Source organism: Ranitomeya variabilis, chromosome 5 (assembly GCF_051348905.1).
Source record: "Ranitomeya variabilis isolate aRanVar5 chromosome 5, aRanVar5.hap1, whole genome shotgun sequence".
Taxonomy (NCBI): Eukaryota; Metazoa; Chordata; class Amphibia; order Anura; family Dendrobatidae; genus Ranitomeya; species Ranitomeya variabilis.
In genome coordinates, this window is record NC_135236.1 from 53,864,972 (window position 1) to 53,883,590 (window position 18,619).

The 18,619-nt window shown below is 45.9% G+C and overlaps 1 protein-coding gene across 1 annotated transcript in view; it reads left to right on the top strand.

The window, feature by feature from the left end:
* Positions 1 to 2,183, top strand: part of LOC143773289 (beta-1,3-galactosyltransferase 2-like) — a 90,824-nt gene extending 88,641 nt beyond the window's left edge. The window contains exon 2 of the mRNA XM_077260773.1: positions 1,020 to 2,183. Coding sequence (XP_077116888.1) covers positions 1,046 to 2,065 — 1,020 coding nt within the window. The 5' untranslated portion in view covers positions 1,020 to 1,045 and the 3' untranslated portion in view covers positions 2,066 to 2,183. The remainder of the gene's footprint in view (positions 1 to 1,019) is intronic.
* Positions 2,184 to 18,619: the final 16,436 nt, after the last annotated feature.

Here is an 18,619-nt window from a genome sequence, read left to right on the forward strand (position 1 = left end):
GCTAGATCATTGGTGACCCAACATTAACACTCGTAGACAGATCTGAACAGCTAAATATGTAACAGTGGGAAGGCAATAGTACATAACATTTATAAAACAATGACAGATCCATTTTCAGTTGTTATTTTGATCGCAGGGTAAGAAACTTTACAAAGTGATATACATCTTTTTAGTGGTGGCCTTCTGCTCTCTATTGTGGCATGTGGGTTATCCTTTGTGCACAAGTCCTTAGTTACAATGCAATTTGTGGGACCAGAGAAGGAAATCATTTTGTTGAAATCTTTTTTGTGAAATTTAGTAAGTGTCAGTTACATAAATTGTCTTTCACTCTGAAGATCACAGCACGTCCATACACCACGGGGATGGCACAAAATGATATGTATTCATATGAAATTATGTGCATGTTAATTGATTATTTATGGTGCTGTAGGAAAGCAAAAGTGGGAAAACCATGGAGGTACTATCAAAAGAGTGATACGCATTAGATAAAAATGGGCCAGAACAATCTCTTGTCAGTCAGATGAACCATTGCTCTTTAACAGCTCAAAATACATCTCACACTGCATTGGCAAAAATTGCATGTTTTTTAGACAATGATGCAGCCAGTGCTAGTCAATCATCAATTGAAAAAAATCCAACTTATTCCACCAGCATTTTGAATTAAAACTAAACTTAAACGTTCGGTCATCAGACAAAACTAATGATTTGTTCCACCAAACTAACTGAAGAATGTTCATTATGATTCAAAATCACAAACTTCCGATGATTTTAATATAATGTGTATAGGCTCCAATAGATATTAGCAAGACTAGGGTGATACATACATACCTCTACGTTGCCAACATCAATATTGGTAACTAGGTGATTACAATAATAAAAATGAAATGTGCATCCTCCCTTACTTCACTATATTGTGTAAATTTGTAGAATTTTCAGCCCACAATGTATAATTTGGTTCATTTTGTAACATAGTTCCATGATTTCTTTACTAAACATTTTTTCTTTTATACCCTTTCCAGTAATTTCTCCATGTTCTACTGACAAGATGAATTTCCGAAACCACTTATCGATATTCTGCATTGCACTTTGTCTGGTTCTCATATCTTTAAGTGGATATGTATTGTACGACGAAAACAATATAGAACATTTCACCAAGTGGTTTCAAGCATCTGTAAAATTACAGGACAGAAAGAAACCCGTGAATAATTTGACTTACCCAGCATTCCAGCACCCCCTGGCTCCTCCGTACCCATTTCCATACAAGTTCCTCATTAACCAGCCGGACAAGTGCAAGAAACGGAAGCCTTTCCTTGTTATAATGATCTTGGGACTATGCTATGACTCAGAGTCTAGACACACAATCCGAGAAACATGGGGTAATGAAAGTCTTTATGATGTTGAGGTGGTCAGGATTTTTCTGGTGGGTCGATCTCATTTTTTTTTAGCGCGAATCCAGGATTTGTTAGTGGAGGAAAGTGAGATCTTTGGGGACATCATACAACAAGACTTCATGGACACGTATTACAATTTAACTTTGAAAACCTTAATGGGTATGGAGTGGGTGACCAAATTCTGTCCTTCTGCCAGCTATGTCATTAAGATAGACAACGACATGTTTCTTAACGTAGACAACTTGGTCCATCAGCTTCTTAATCCAGATTTACCCGTTCGTCAAAATTACTTTACCGGATATATTTTAGCCAACACTGGACCCTTAAGGAGCAAGGAAAACAAGTGGTATGTACCTGAAGAAGTCTATCCAAATAACACTTACCCACCCTATTGCGCTGGTCCTGGATATGTCTTTTCAGTTGATATGGCAAAAAAAATCTACGATGTGGCCCAAGAAATAAGGGTCATCCCCATGGAGGATGTTTTTATGGGAATTTGCTTATATGAGCTCCATATCCCACCGACTGAACCCCCTAAAGATAAATTTAATGGTCACAGGATTAATTATGATCGTTGTAAATTCAAGGAAGTTATCACAGTGCACCATTATGCGGGAAATGAGCTGCGGTCTATATGGGCAGACTTTCAAGCTAATAAATCTCTGAATTGTTAGGGCTCATTCAGACCATTTTTTAGGTACAAATGCTATTGTGTTTTTCATGATACAAATGTCCCACTCAAAATCACGAGGACTTGTCCGATAACGGTCCAAGTGTTGATCAAAATTGGCAATGTAAGTCTAGGGGTCCATGAAAAAAATTGGACAGAACTCGGATACGCTTTTCAATGATAGGAAAAGATAGAGGAACTATTTTTAATTGTTTCTCATCCAAGAAAAACTGGTGAAACCGGGACTAAACTCTGATGGTAAATACTAACACACTGACCAAACACTGATGACACTTTGATTAAAAAATATTGATGAAATTTGGGCCAAATTTTTCATACAAAGCCTATAAAACATTTTTTTAGAGAAAATTAGATTAAGGGTGTGTGCACACATTTAAGTGTTTAGTGCAGAAATTTCTGCACCATTTCTGCATCTCTTGGCAGGAAGAGGTAGCAGCAAAAACATGCTTTTTTTGCTGTGTTTTTTACTTGTGTTTTTAGTGCAGATTTTTCCTAATTCATTAGTATGGGTGAAATGTGCAGAAAAAAACACTGAAAGAATTGCCATGGTGCAGATTTAATTCTGCACCAAATGTGCAAGTCACAAATATGCAAAGTGTTTATGAGACTTCAGGATTCTCATTCACTTTGCTTGGCATTGGAAACTCTTCAGGCTTTGTGGCAAATCTGGACTGAAAAAATGCAGCAAAAACACATCATGTGCAACAGTTAGACCAGTCCACCAGAGTACTGGATGATCCTCTTGTGGGCCATGGTTCTCACGAAATAATGGATGACTACAAGAACACGGCCACAAACGTCCAGGAGAAGGCTGCAACCTTATTTGGTGCTGACTTAATGCCAATTACTTGCTAGAATTGTGTAATAATGTGCTGAATAATGTTATCACTAGTGTTGAGCGATACCTTCCGATATTCAAAAGTATCGGTATCGGATTGGATCGGCCGATATTTGAAAAATATCGCTGATACCGATACCCGATACCAATGCAAGTCAATGGGACCAAAATATCGGAATTAAAATAAACCTTTTCTTTTCTTGTAGGTTCATTCTACATGAAGGAAAACAACTAAGAATAATGTAGGATGTATTGGGGGAGGTGGAGGAGACATTAAAGGCATAGATGTTTAGCCTAAACAAATGGAATAGCAGGAATTATTTTTTTTATTTTTTGTCAGATATTGATGTTTCACTAATTCCATGCTCTTCACCTTCTTTTTTACTTCTCCTACACTTTCTTCTTCATCATACTCAGAATCAGCATCTTTTACATCAACTTCTTCTTCACCTTATTCATCTTCTTCTTCATCTGATGGGGAGCAGAAGGTACAAGAGCAAAAGACAGTGCCAAGAACCAGCTGACGGTACTGGAACCCGGATGGGTAGCAGAAGGTACAAGAGCCAGTGGAACAACCGAGGACCAGCTGACGTTACTGAAACCCGGTTACTAAGCAGGAGGTACCCGTGCCAGAAAGCACTACCAAGGACCACCTGTTGTTGGTGAAACTCGGATACCCAGAAGGAGGCACCTAAGCCAAAGGCTCTGCCCGGAACCAGCTGACGGTACTGGAACAAAGGGGACCTATTCAAGATTGTCTTCCTAAGAATCAGCTAATGGTGCTGGAACTCAGATAGGCAGCAGAAGGTCCACAGGAAAAACAAAAGTTGCCAGGCCGCGAGCCGGCCGTGGTTACTGAAAATCCACAGTCCTACAGGGGGAGCTTGACCTATTGGCATGACGGAACCAGCCTTGATTGCCAGTTCCCGCAGCCCACATAGGAAGCACCTAAACTGCAGGCACCATAGAGTCGGCTAACCCGACCTCAACCCAACAGGACAACGTATTGGAGGCCAAGTGACTTTGACCCTACACGTAAACAGCTGGCGTCCTGCAACCAGGCTGGGCAGGAGGGAGTACCCTTGCCAAAGACACTTCTGAACAGCAACTAGCGGTGTTGGAGCCCAGGGACAGCAGGAGGAGCAGAGTGTAGGTCGAAGCCTGCACTCGCGACAGTTTAATATCTGTTGCTGTGTCAGCGTGGTGGTCGCAAGACACATTGCCGGATACACAGCTGGGGATCAGCTGACGTTACTGAAACCCAATAACAGAGGAGCAACTGTTGACTGTGCAAATGGCACTTCCGGGCAGCAACTAGCGGTGTTGGAGCCCAGGGTCAGCAGGAGGAGCAGAGTGTAGGCCGAAGCCTAATTGGAGCAAATTGAAAGGGAACCTTTAAACCCCCCCAGGCGTTAGTAACTAGAAGAGCCACCTTGTGCAGCAGTAATGCTGCACAAGGAAAAGGTGGCTCTTTTAATTATGCTCCTTGCACACGCTGAACGAAACACTTCTAAAATTTTGCCCCTCTTACCGTGAAACCGTCACGGAGGCGGGAATTTCCTTCTTAATCAGATGCAGCTCAGCTGTCATTCATACCCCCTTGGCGCCGGGTGTAGCCTCCTGAGCGTTGTTTTTTGTGTACCGGAGTCTGCGCTGTTATGTTATCCCTTGGCCATGCGCAGTTAGCGCTGCCCATCTTCTGACATCATTTTATGTCAGCCTGTGCGGTCGCGCTGCCCATGAATCCCAGCCCCGCAGTGTCTTCTGATTTATTCACACTGTGGGGCTGGGATTCATGGCCTTGTGCAGTAAATATCTTCGCCTCTCACTCATGTCCTTACGCCTTCTTCAGACTGTGCGGCGTCAGCTGATCCCTAATCACATGCCACGGCCGTGACGCCGCACAGTCTGAAAAAGGCGGAAGGTGATGAGTGAGAGGCGAAGATATGCACTGTGCATGCCCATGAATCCCAGCCCCGCAGTGTCTTCTGATTTATTCAAACTGCAGGGCTGGGATTTATGGTCTTGCGCAGTAAATATCTTCGCCTCTCACTCATGTCCTTACGCCTTCTTCAGAATGTGAGGCGTCAGCTGATCCCTAATCATATGCCACGGCCGTGACGACGCACAGTCTAAAGAAGGCGGAAGGAGAAGAGTGAGAGGCGAAGATATGCACTGCGCATGCCCATGAATCCCAGCCCCACAGTGAGAATAAATAAGACACTGTGGGGCGTGATCTCGGGCAGGGCGGCCGCACAGGCACCAAGGGGGTAGGAATGATGGCTGTGCTGCGTGTCATTACTAGGGTTGAGCGAAACGGATAGGACAATTTCAAAAATTGCCGACTTTCGGCAATGCTGTTGGCGATCTTTGCGCCAAAGTCGCATTTCGTATGACGCTTTCAGCGCCATTTCTCAGCCAATGAAGGAGGACGCAGAGTATGGGCAGTGTGATGACATAGGTCTCGGTCCCCACCATCTTAGAGAAGGGCATGACAGTGATTGGCTTGCTTTCTGCGGCGTCACAGGGGCTATAAAGGGGCGTGCACGCCGACCGCCATCTTACTTCTGCCAATCTGAGCATAGGGAGAGGTTGCTGCAGCTTCGTCAGAAGCAGGGATATACTTAGGGAGGGAAGATTAACCCCCAAACCGCTTGTGCTGTAGCAATTACCACTGTCCAACACCATCTTTTCTTTGCAGGGACAGTGGAGGCTAGATTTTTCTGCATCATCTCTGTAGCTTATTAGGCTGCCTTATAAGGCTCCCTGATAGCTGCATTGCTGTTTGTATGCTGTTGTGCAAACCAACTGCTTTTTTAAAAGCAAAAATCCCGATGCTCCTTTCTGCACAGTTCTATTGTTTATTTGTCCACACTTTTGTGTGCAGCAGTCCTTTTTATTGCTGGCTGCCATACTTTTCCTGAGATCATTGTAGGGAGATTGTTATTGTAGTACAGTCCCTTTTTTTCATATATCTTCCAGCCCCTTTCTGCCACATCCATTGTGTAGTGTAATACAGTGGGCCTGATTTTTGCAGTAGTCTCACACTCACAAAAAGGGAGATTTAAATTGCCGCTAAGTGCATCTTCGTCAGTTCTGTTTGTCGTATATCTGCCAGCCCCTTTCTGCCACATACACTGTGTAGTGTAATACAGTGGGCCTGATTTTTGCAGTAGTCTCCCACACATAAAAAGGGAGATTTAAATTGCCGCTAAGTGCATCTGTGTCAGTTCTGTTTGTCGTATATCTGCCAGCCCCTTTCTGCCACGTACACTGTGTAGTGTAATACAGTGGGCCTGTTTTTTGCAGTAGTCTCCCATACATAAAAAGGGAGATTTAAATTGCTGCTAAGTGCATCTTTGTCAGTTCTGTTTGTCATATATCTGCCAGCCCCTTTCTGCCACGTACACTGTGTAGTGTAATACAGTGGGCCTGATTTTTGCAGTAGTCTCCCACACATAAAAAGGGAGATTTAAATTGCTGCTAAGTGCATCTGCGTTAGTTCTGTTTGTCGTATATCTGCCAGCCCCTTTCTGCCACGTACAATGTGTAGTGTAATACAGTGGGCCTGATTTTTGCAGTAGTCTCCCACACATAAAAAGGGAGATTTAAATTGCTGCTAAGTGCATCTGCATCAGTTCTGTTTGTCGTATATCTGCCAGCCCCTTTCTGCCACGTACACTGTGTAGTGTAATATAGTGGGCCTGATTTTTGCAGTAGTCTCCCACACATAAAAAGGGAGATTTAAATTGCTGCTAAGTGCATCTGTGTTGTGAATTAGACTTTTTTGGCTCCCTCTTGTGGTCACTAGTGATATGACTCTGGGATTGTCTTTCCTCAGTTTGGCACCCACCTGGGTCGTTAGTCCAGGGGTGTTGCTATATTAACTTCCTAAATTCTCAGTCTGGTGCTTGGCATCGTTGTAATCAGTCCTTCCTGTTTGCTCCTGTCTGCTGATCCTGGTTCTTGCAAAATTAAGCTAAGTCTTGCTTCCTTGATTTTTGGTTATTTGCATTGCTCTTATTTTTTGTCCAGCTTGTACTAAATGTGATTCCTGATTTTGCTGGAAGCTCTAGGGGGCTGGTATTCTCCCCCCGGGCCGTTAGACGGTTCGGGGGTTCTTGAATATCCAGCGTGGAAATTTTGATATGGTTTTTGCTGACCGTATAAGTCATCTTACTATATTCTGCTATTAGTCAGTGGGCCTCTCTTTGCTAAATACCTAGTTCATTCTTACGTTTGTCTTTTCTTCTTACCTCACCGTTATTATTTGTTGGGGGCTTGTATCCAACTTTTGGGGTCTTTTCTCTGGAGGCAAGAAAGGTCTATCTTTTCCCTTCTAGGGTTAGTTAGTTCTCCGGCTGGCGCGAGACGTCTAGAACCAACGTAGGCACGTTCCCCGGCTGCTGCTATTTGTGGTGCTAGGATTAGATATATGGTCAGCCCAGTTACCACTGCCCTATGAGCTGGTTTTTTGTGTTTGCAGACTTGGCATTTATTTCTGAGAGCCTCTGCCATTGGGGTCATAACAGTATGCCAAGCCCACATTGAATGTTTAATGCATTGCAGAAGTGGGATAATAAGAAAGGAAATTCTGAGTTTTGTTTTTTTTTTTTTTTCTTTCTTCCTCCCCTTTACCTCTGAGTGGCTTATGCTTGCTGCAGACATGAATGTCCAGACCTTGATTACAAGTGTGGATCAGCTTGCTGCTCGTGTGCAGAGCATACAAGATTTTGTTACCAGTAGTCCAATGTCTGAACCTAAAATACCTATTCCTGAACTGTTCTCTGGAGACCGATTTAAGTTTGGGAATTTCAGGAATAATTGTAAATTGTTTCTATCTCTGAGACCCCGTTCGTCTGGAGACTCAGCTCAGCAAGTTAAAATTGTTATCTCTTTCTTGCGGGGCGACCCTCAGGATTGGGCTTTCTCGCTAGCGCCAGGAGATCCGGCATTGGCGAATATTGATGCGTTTTTTCTGGCGCTCGGATTGCTTTACGAGGAACCCAATCTTGAAATTCAGGCAGAAAAAGCCTTGCTGGCTATTTCTCAGGGCCAGGATGAAGCTGAAGTGTATTGCCAAAAATTTCGGAAATGGTCCGTGCTTACTCAGTGGAATGAGTGTGCTCTGGCCGCAAATTTCAGAAATGGCCTTTCTGAAGCCATTAAGAATGTGATGGTGGGTTTCTCCATTCCTACAAGTCTGAATGATTCCATGGCGCTGGCTATTCAAATTGATCGGCGTTTGCGGGAGCACAAAACTGCTAATCCTCTGGTGGTGTTGTCTGAACAGACACCTGATTTAATGCAATGTGATAGAATTCAGACTAGAAATGAACGGAAAAATCATAGACGTCAGAATGGGTTGTGTTTTTACTGTGGTGATTCTACACATGTTATATCAGCATGCTCTAAACGCCTAACAAGGGTTGTTAGCCCTGTCGCCATTGGTAATTTGCAACCTAAATTTATTTTGTCTGTGACTTTAATTTGCTCATTGTCTTCCTACCCTGTTATGGCGTTTGTGGATTCAGGTGCTGCCCTGAGTCTTATGGATCTGTCATTTGCCAGACGCTGTGGTTTTGTTCTTGAGCCATTGGTAAATCCTATCCCTCTTAGAGGTATTGATGCTACGCCATTGGCGGAAAATAAACCGCAGTTTTGGACACAGGTAACCATGTGTATGACTCCTGAACATCGGGAGGTGATTCGTTTTCTTGTTCTGCATAAAATGCATGATTTGGTCGTTTTGGGTCTACCATGGTTACAGACTCATAATCCAGTCTTGGATTGGAAGGCAATGTCTGTGTCAAGTTGGGGCTGTCAGGGAAATCATGGTGATTCCCCACCGGTGTCTATTGCTTCCTCTACTCCTTCGGAAGTTCCTGAGTATTTGTCTGATTTTCAGGATGTATTCAGCGAGTCCAGGTCCAGTGCTCTGCCTCCTCATAGGGACTGTGACTGCGCTATAGATTTGATTCCAGGTAGTAAATTTCCTAAGGGAAGACTATTTAATCTGTCGGTACCTGAGCATACCGCAATGCGTTCATATATCAAGGAATCTCTGGAGAAGGGGCATATCCGTCCATCCTCTTCCCCTCTTGGTGCGGGATTCTTTTTTGTGGCCAAGAAGGACGGATCTTTGAGACCTTGTATTGACTATCGGCTTCTGAATAAAATCACTGTTAAATTTCAGTATCCTTTGCCTCTGTTGTCGGACTTGTTTGCCCGGATTAAAGGTGCCAAGTGGTTCACCAAGATAGATCTTCGTGGTGCGTACAACCTTGTGCGCATTAAGCAGGGAGATGAATGGAAAACTGCATTTAATACGCCCGAAGGTCATTTTGAGTACTTGGTGATGCCTTTTGGGCTCTCTAATGCTCCTTCAGTGTTTCAGTCCTTTATGCATGATATTTTCCGGAAGTATCTGGATAAATTTATGATTGTTTATCTGAATGATATTCTGTTTTTTTCTGATGATTGGGACTCGCATGTAGAGCAGGTCAGGATGGTGTTTCAGGTCTTGCGTGAGAATGCCTTGTTTGTTAAGGGCTCAAAGTGTCTCTTTGGAGTACAGAAGGTTCCCTTTTTGGGTTTTATTTTTTCCCCTTCTGCGGTGGAGATGGACCCAGTCAAGGTCCGAGCTATTCATGATTGGACTCAACCCACGTCAGTTAAGAGTCTTCAGAAGTTCTTGGGTTTTGCTAACTTCTACCGTCGTTTTATCGCTAATTTTTCTAGCGTTGTTAAACCTTTGACGGATATGACCAAGAAAGGTTCTGATGTTGCTAACTGGGCTCCTGCAGCCGTGGAAGCTTTCCAAGAGTTGAAGCGCCGGTTTACTTCAGTGCCTGTTTTGTGCCAGCCTGATGTCTCACTTCCCTTTCAGGTTGAAGTGGATGCTTCTGAGATTGGGGCAGGGGCCGTTTTGTCACAGAGAGGCCCTGGTTGCTCTGTTATGAGACCATGTGCTTTTTTCTCTAGGAAGTTTTCGCCTGCTGAGCGGAATTATGATGTTGGCAATCGGGAGTTGCTGGCCATGAAGTGGGCATTTGAGGAGTGGCGTCATTGGCTCGAGGGTGCTAAGCATCGTGTGGTGGTCTTGACTGATCACAAAAATCTGATGTATCTCGAGTCTGCTAAACGCCTGAATCCTAGACAGGCCCGTTGGTCATTGTTTTTCTCCCGTTTTGACTTTGTGGTCTCGTATTTACCAGGTTCAAAGAATGTGAAGGCTGATGCTCTTTCAAGGAGCTTTGTGCCTGACTCTCCTGGAGTCGCAGAACCAGTTGGTATTCTTAAAGAGGGAGTAATCTTGTCAGCCATTTCTCCGGATTTGCGACGTGTGTTGCAGAGATTTCAGGCTGGTAGACCTGACTCTTGTCCACCTGACAGACTGTTTGTTCCTGATAAGTGGACCAGCAGAGTCATTTCCGAGGTTCATTCCTCGGTGTTGGCACCAGAGATTTGGTGGCTAGGTCCTTTTGGTGGCCTTCCTTGTCACGGGATGTGCGGTCATTTGTGCAGTCCTGTGGGACTTGTGCTCGAGCTAAGCCTTGCTGTTCTCGTGCCAGCGGGTTGCTCTTGCCCTTGCCTGTCCCGAAGAGGCCTTGGACACACATTTCCATGGATTTCATTTCAGATCTTCCGGTGTCTCAGGGCATGTCTGTCATCTGGGTGGTATGTGATCGCTTTTCCAAGATGGTCCATTTGGTATCTTTGCCTAAGCTGCCTTCCTCTTCCGATCTGGTTCCTTTGTTCTTTCAGAATGTGGTTCGTTTACACGGCATTCCTGAGAATATCGTGTCTGACAGAGGATCCCAGTTTGTTTCCAGGTTCTGGCGATCCTTTTGTGCTAAGATGGGCATTGATTTGTCGTTTTTGTCTGCCTTTCATCCTCAGACTAATGGACAAACGGAACGAACTAATCAGACTCTGGAGGCTTATTTGAGGTGTTTTGTTTCTGCAGATCAGGATGATTGGGTGACCTTCTTGCCGTTGGCTGAGTTTGCCCTTAATAATCGGGCTAGTTCCGCTACTTTGGTTTCGCCATTTTTCTGCAACTCTGGTTTCCATCCTCGTTTTTCCTCGGGACATGTGGAGCCTTCTGACTGTCCTGGGGTAGATTCTGTGGTGGATAGGTTGCAGCAGATTTGGAATCATGTGGTGGACAACTTAAAGTTGTCACAGGAGAAGGCTCAGCGTTTTGCCAACCGCCGCCGCGGTGTGGGTCCCCGACTTCGTGTTGGGGATTTGGTATGGCTGTCTTCTCGATTTGTTCCTATGAAGGTCTCCTCTCCTAAATTTAAGCCTCGCTTCATCGGTCCTTACAAGATATTGGAAATCCTTAATCCTGTGTCCTTTCGCTTGGATCTTCCGGTGTCGTTTGCCATTCACAACGTGTTCCATAGGTCTTTGTTGCGGCGGTACGTTGTACCTGTGGTTCCTTCTGTTGAGCCTCCTGCTCCGGTGTTGGTTGAGGGCGAGTTGGAGTACGTGGTGGAGAAGATCTTGGATTCTCGTCTCTCCAGGCGGAGGCTTCAGTATCTGGTCAAGTGGAAGGGCTATGGTCAGGAGGATAATTCCTGGGTGGTTGCCTCTGATGTGCATGCGGCCGATTTAGTTCGGGCCTTTCACGCTGCTCATCCTGATCGCCCTGGTGGTCTTGGTGAGGGTTCGGTGACCCCTCCTTAAAGGGGGGGTACTGTTGTGAATTAGACTTTTTTGGCTCCCTCTTGTGGTCACTAGTGATATGACTCTGGGATTGTCTTTCCTCAGTTTGGCACCCACCTGGGTCGTTAGTCCAGGGGTGTTGCTATATTAACTTCCTGAATTCTCAGTCTGGTGCTTGGCATCGTTGTAATCAGTCCTTCCTGTTTGCTCCTGTCTGCTGATCCTGGTTCTTGCAAAATTAAGCTAAGTCTTGCTTCCTTGATTTTTGGTTATTTGCATTGCTCTTATTTTTTGTCCATCTTGTACTAAATGTGATTCCTGATTTTGCTGGAAGCTCTAGGGGGCTGGTATTCTCCCCCCAGGCCGTTAGACGGTTCGGGGGTTCTTGAATATCCAGCGTGGAAATTTTGATAGGGTTTTTGCTGACCGTATAAGTCATCTTACTATATTCTGCTATTAGTCAGTGGGCCTCTCTTTGCTACATACCTAGTTCATTCTTACGTTTGTCTTTTCTTCTTACCTCACCGTTATTATTTGTTGGGGGCTTGTATCCAACTTTTGGGGTCTTTTCTCTGGAGGCAAGAAAGGTCTATCTTTTCCCTTCTAGGGTTAGTTAGTTCTCCGGCTGGCGCGAGACGTCTAGAACCAACGTAGGCACGTTCCCCGGCTGCTGCTATTTGTGGTGCTAGGATTAGATATACGGTCAGCCCAGTTACCACTGCCCTATGAGCTGGTTTTTTGTGTTTGCAGACTTGGTATTTATTTCTGAGACCCTCTGCCATTGGGGTCATAACACATCTGCGTCAGTTCTGTTTGTCGTATATCTGCCAGCCTCATTCTGCCACATACACTGTGTAGTGTAATACAGTGGGCCTGATTTTTGCAGTAGTCTCCCACACATAAAAAGGGAGATTTAAATTCTCAACAAGTTTACATACATCTTCTACCTTGTTTTGCAGTACCATATAATGGTTGTTAGTTTGGTTACATTTTCCCAAGAATGAGGAAGTCTGGTGGAAGAGGCCGTGGGCGGTCATTGCCAGCTGTTAATGATGGTGGTGGTGGTGGAGCATCTGGTGGTAGTGGGAAAAGCAAAATAGCACCTAAGGCTCAAGTTGTTGAGCCAGCGTCATTGTCTGGCTGCACAAGGCCTCGAAGGCTCCCTTTTCTGGGAGTAGGAAAACCGCTTTTAAAGCCGGAGCAGCAGGAAAAAGTTTGGGCTTTCCTTGCTGACTCAGCCTCTAGCTCTTTCGCCTCCTCTTCCGAAAGTTCCAAATTTAAAAGCAGCGAGTCGTCAGTGGATGCTCACGGTCAGGAACAAGTCGCTTCCTTGTGTCCTTCACCCAAAGCAAATGTGAAGGATGCGGCAGGCGACACTACAGTTCACTCCATGGAGCTCTTTACACATACCGTGCCAGGGTTAGAAAGGGAAATAGTTCACAGCCCTTTACAAGATGAATCGGACATGGAGTGCACAGATGCACAGCCACAGCTAGATTATTATGCTGTTCCATTGACTCAGATCACAACATTGCCCTCGCAGTGTACTGAGCCAGAACCTGACCCTGATGATACTATGGTGCCCCTTCCCGAACGTTCTAGCACCTTACACGGTGACACAGAGGAAGGTGCACAGGACATAGAAGAGGAGGTGATAGATGACCCAGTTGTTGACCCAGATTGGCAGCCATTGGGGGTACAGTGTTTTGATCCTTAGTGGCTGAGGATCACAGAATGAACTAGCTAAGTTACTGAACATAGAACAAGCTCTAGGGAGGTGGTAACTGGACTGACCGCAAAACCTGATCCTAACCAATCACACTGAAGGTAGCCGGTGAACGTGCCTAAATTCCTGGATGTCTCAACGCAGCCTGAGAAACTTGCTACCCCTATAGAGAAAGTAAGACCTCACTTGCCTCAGAGAAATGACCCCAAAGATATAGTAAGCCCCCAACAAATATTAACGGTGAGGTAAGGGGAAAATACAAAACGTAGAAATGAAAACAGATTCAGCAAATGAGGCCCACTAATACTAGATAGCAGAAGACAGGCAGGGAACTGTGCGGTCAGTAAAAAACCCTATACAAAATATCCACGCTGAGAATACAAGAACCCCCACACCAACTAACGGTGTGAGGGGAGAAACTCAGCCCCCTAGAGCTACCAGCAAGCAAGGAAATCACATATTAGCAAGCTGGACAAGGACAAGTAAATAACCAAGAAACATATTGAACACTAATGAGCAAAAAATAACCAAACAGAAAACTTAGCTTCTCTTGAAGAGACTGATAGCGAAGGAATTCAGGAGAGATCAAGATAGCACTGAATACATCGACAGCAGGCAAACACTGAAAGTCCAGGTGAGCTAAATAGGAAACCAGCTAACAGATAACGAGACAGCTGATCCGCCTCAGACCTGCAGAAAGACACAAAGAGCCACCAGAGGGAGCCCAAAGACAGCACTCACACAGTACCACTTGTGACCACAAGAGGGAGCCCAAAAACAGAGTTCACAACAGTACAGGATGCCACTGGCAGTAGCTCAGAAGCGGAGGAGGATGAGCCGCAGCAGGCATCAACATCGCAACAGCTTTCACCTGGCAGGCCCGTATCAGGCCAAAAACGTGTGTCAAAAACAAAAACAGTTTTAGGACAGCGTGGCCATCCGGTAAAAGTAGCACAGCGTGCAATGCCTGAAAAGGTATTCGATAGTAGGAAGAGTGCAGTGTGGCAATTTTTTAACCAAGATCCGAATGATCAGTGCAAAGTTATCTGTAAGAAATGCTCAAAGACCTTTAGCAGAGGGCAGAGTGTCAAAAATTTAAATACAACGTGCATGCGTAGACATTTAACCAGCATGCAGTTGCAAGCCTGGACTAACTACCAAACGTCCCATAATGTTGGTGCACCTGCTCAGAATGAAGGTAGTCAGCAACGCTACATTGCTTCCCTCACTGTAAGCCCACCGTTTAGGACACCACCTGCAGTAAATGCGGAGGTATCATCGCAAGGCCAAAGCAGTCAGGGAATCACCAGGCTCTTGGTAGGAAACACTGTATGTAGGCCAACATCAAGAATACCATCACCAACCCTCTCTCAATCTGCCATGTCCACCACCACCCCCGCTAGTTCCACCATATGCAGCTCTCCAGTCCAGCTCACCCTACAACTCTCATTAGGAAAAGGAAGTACTCATCCTCACATCCGCGTACACAGGGTTTGAACGCCCACATAGCTAGCCTAATCTCTTTAGAGATTATGCCCTACCGGTTGGTTGACAGCGAAGCTTTCAAAGCCCTGATGGCCTACGCAGTACCGTGCTATGACCTACCAAGTCGACACTTCTTTGCGAGAAAAGCCATCCCAGCCCTCCACCAGCATGTCAAAGACCACATTGTCCATGCACTTAGGCAATCAGTCAGTAGAAAGGTGCACCTCACAACAGATGCATGGACCAGTAGGCATGGCCAGGGATGTTACGTGTCCATCACGTCACACTGGGTTAATGTGGTGGATGCAGGGTCCACAGGGGACAGCCATAGTGGGACAGTTCTGCCTAGCCCACGGTCTACGAAACAGTTGGCTGTAGGCGTTCGCCACCCCTCCTCCTCCTCCTCCAGCAGAAGTGAAAGCTCATCCACAGAGCGCAGTTGCACAACCTCTCCATCCACAGCTGCCAGTGTTGCACACTTGGTGTCCCATTATGGAACAGCTAGTGATAAGTGTAGCGCCCCCACTGCCACAGGGCCGAGGAGTACCCGGTACCGGGCCTCTGAGTCTCTGCTCTGGGGTTGTCACGGTGGCTAGACCCGGTCCGTGACCCTGCTGAGGGGCGCACAATGAAAGGTAGTGGTATGGTGCAGATGTTACGGTGCGGTGTAGTGCTGGTCGCGGTCAATAACGAGGACACCAGGTTGCAGTCTCTTTACCTCTTTACTGAAGGCTTCTGAGTCCTCAATCCGGAATATGGTTAACCGGGCTGCGCAAGTCCGGTCGGTCCGATGGCACCTCCAGAGTTCCCTTTGCAGGTGGAAATCTGTGCCTACCTTCCTGCGCTTGTGTGTTGTGGTCCTCCCCTGCTGTGCTTACAGGATAGTACCCACAAATGTTGTGTCTGTTTCTCGTGTTCCCTCACAACTCGATTCTGATGTTCTCCCTCTACGTCCCCCTGATCTTACGGTTAGGACGCACTCGTATGACGGGGAGGCTCGGAGCTCTTCCGGGACTCTAGCGTCGCCCCACTCCTGTTGTTACCCCCCTTGTGTCTTCCTGGGTCTGGGTGAGACAGCCCGCCTGTAACTGACTGTCCTGCCGTAGGTTTGAAGTTTGGCTTGGAGCTCTATACTTCAAATAGAGGAGAAAATCCAGCTTCCAAAAATATCAAAATTTATTGAAGATAAAATCCAAAGTCCAAAAACATGGTTCACAGGAGAAGAAATAGCAGCAAGCTACATGTTTCGAACAATAAGTTCTTTTTCAAAGAGCTTTGAAAAAGAACTTATTGTTCGAAACATGTAGCTTGCTGCTATTTCTTCTCCTGTGAACCATGTTTTTGGACTTTGGATTTTATCTTCAATAAATTTTGATATTTTTGGAAGCTGGATTTTCTCCTCTATTTGTTCTATTGCCTCACGTGAAGACTGCACGTCATCCGGGCTTCCCCACAACAAATGCCTAGTAGGTGAGCTGGTTTTGTCACATTTTTTTTTTTTCAGCTCTATACTTCCTTGGCGTTCCGGCCACCGGTTATGCGCCTCAGTAGGATGTTGCCTCGTCTTACAGCACGACTCCTACTGGTATTCTCCTTGTTGCGTTGATCTCGTTTCTCACTCAGCACAATAAACTTCGCTTCTTATCCTTTCTTGGGGTACCGCCGCTATATCGTGCAGGCACGGTCCCGTAACGTTCTCTCTGGTTGCTAGGCCTCTGTCAGGATCCCACCCCTGACAGGGACCCCTCCGAATCTTCCCCTACAACACCCTCTGCCACAAGGTGTTGCCTGGTTCCAACCCAGTCAGATTTCTCTCTAACTTCCTGCCTAACCCATAGTTTTACCAGATTGTGAGGAGTGGCCTAATGAATAGAACCCTTAGCTCCCCCTGGAGGCCAGACTGTGAAATGTATTGGTGTCTGTGATACCTGGTCAGATGAACTCCTTCAGTGCCATCAGACGTACCATAGCCCCCCTTAGCGGCGGAGCCACAGTACTGCAATGACCAGGACTCTGGGGCGCTGCAGTCCCCCCCGGTTAAATCCAGTACTCCTGGACTGGGAAGAAAACAACAATATATGTCAGCAAAAAGACATACAATTTTGAAAATGCAAGTACAAGTAAACTTTTTAACAGAGCTTCCCTTTATGGGAGGTGAGGACACTTGAACGTTACAAACATGGTTAAATACTTTAAATAACAGACTATAAATAACTTCTCTTACCCAACCGGGTATTCTACTAAGTGCAAAATCTTTGAACAATAATTCAACATTGCCTTTAAGGACGTACTCGCTAAATCCACTAAAGACCTTCTTATAACACATTATAAGGCTATTCAACGTTTATGCATTCTCCTACTTTACGTCTGCAGGACCGCCTGTCCTAACTGCTCCAGACCTACTGCCTCTCCTTTCTGCACAGGACTGCCCCTTTCCGCCCGGGCCTACTGTCCTTCCACTACTATACACAGTACAGAACATATCATTTTTCTTTCAGTTCAAGATCACTGAGCCATCTCTGTATGGCTCCTAGGAGGACTCACTAACTAACCCCATGCGGGTTCACTTCCTGTCCTCGTTCTTCTATCAACATCATTAAACATTTCTTACAATCAACTAGTTAGCTACATTTAACTTTCACATATCAGCATTATTACTTTTCCTTTTAGAGCATCATCATTCTCTAAGTACTATCAATGAACATCCCCTTTAAGAGGGGACCAAGTCTCTATGAGATAGTGCAACTTCTCAAGCTGCAAGTCTGTTCGCAATAAGGACTCCGGTAATGTCTTCAAAAACAGTATCTTCGCAAAGTGTCCTTTCTTCATGTAAAACCAGTAGAGAGCACATTAAGAAGGTGCAAACTATTTACAACATCAGTTTTTGAATCATTCACCGTCCATGATTCGGCAGTCCTTTGATAACTGTGCAAAAATAGAAAACAAACAAAAAACAATAGGGATCCCGGGTCAACAAAGGGATCCCTTTAAGAGTTAACCCTGGACGGGTTTTAGCAGCAAAACAGTGAAAACGATGAACTTATTTACAATCATTAAAGCATTTTTGCTTACTTAGTCTTCTTGTAGCTGTGCAGGAGGTGGTCTCCTTCCAGGCCTCACCCGGCCAACGGGTCACGTTGGTGCAGCAAGGGCCGGTCCTGGCTCCAGCAGCGACAGGATCCCTCTGCGGGATGCCCTCCTTACTCGTGGGCAAGCACGACCCAGGGGCACACGGTGAGCCCGGACCTCCGGAGGTTCCACGGAGGCAGGCTCCATCGCCTTCTCTGCAGGGGGCTTGTCCTCAGATGTCCCGGTATCGGCCTGGAGTGCGACACACCGCTGGACGCCCCGAGCTACCCAGCCCATTTCACCAGCTTCCCTCCTCCACCGGGTATAGGTCACTGCGTCACCAGGCTCCAGATCGGAATCGTACCTTCCCCCGCAGGGCTCCACTTCTTCCCGATCCACACGGACCTGCAGTGGCTCCCCGATCTCCTGGATAACTCCCCTTCCTTTCCAGGAGTTAAAGGATATCACTACACCCCAGTGCGACGGTGGAACCTCCTCAACGCTCCTCAGATCGACCTGGGCTGCCGGTTGGAGTCTGTTCCCCCACGCTGTCATCAGGCGCTGCAGGATGGCGGATGCGCTTCCACACAACTCCACCAGAGCTGCCCTATGGGAACTCGGCTCTTTCTCCTTTCCTCTACCTCTTCGGCATAAGTGAGGTTTTGATAAAGACCCGCTGGGGTCGAAACGTTACCCGAATTGAATAGTCCGCCACCCAGTTACCTCCTAAAAAAGCACCTGGTGAT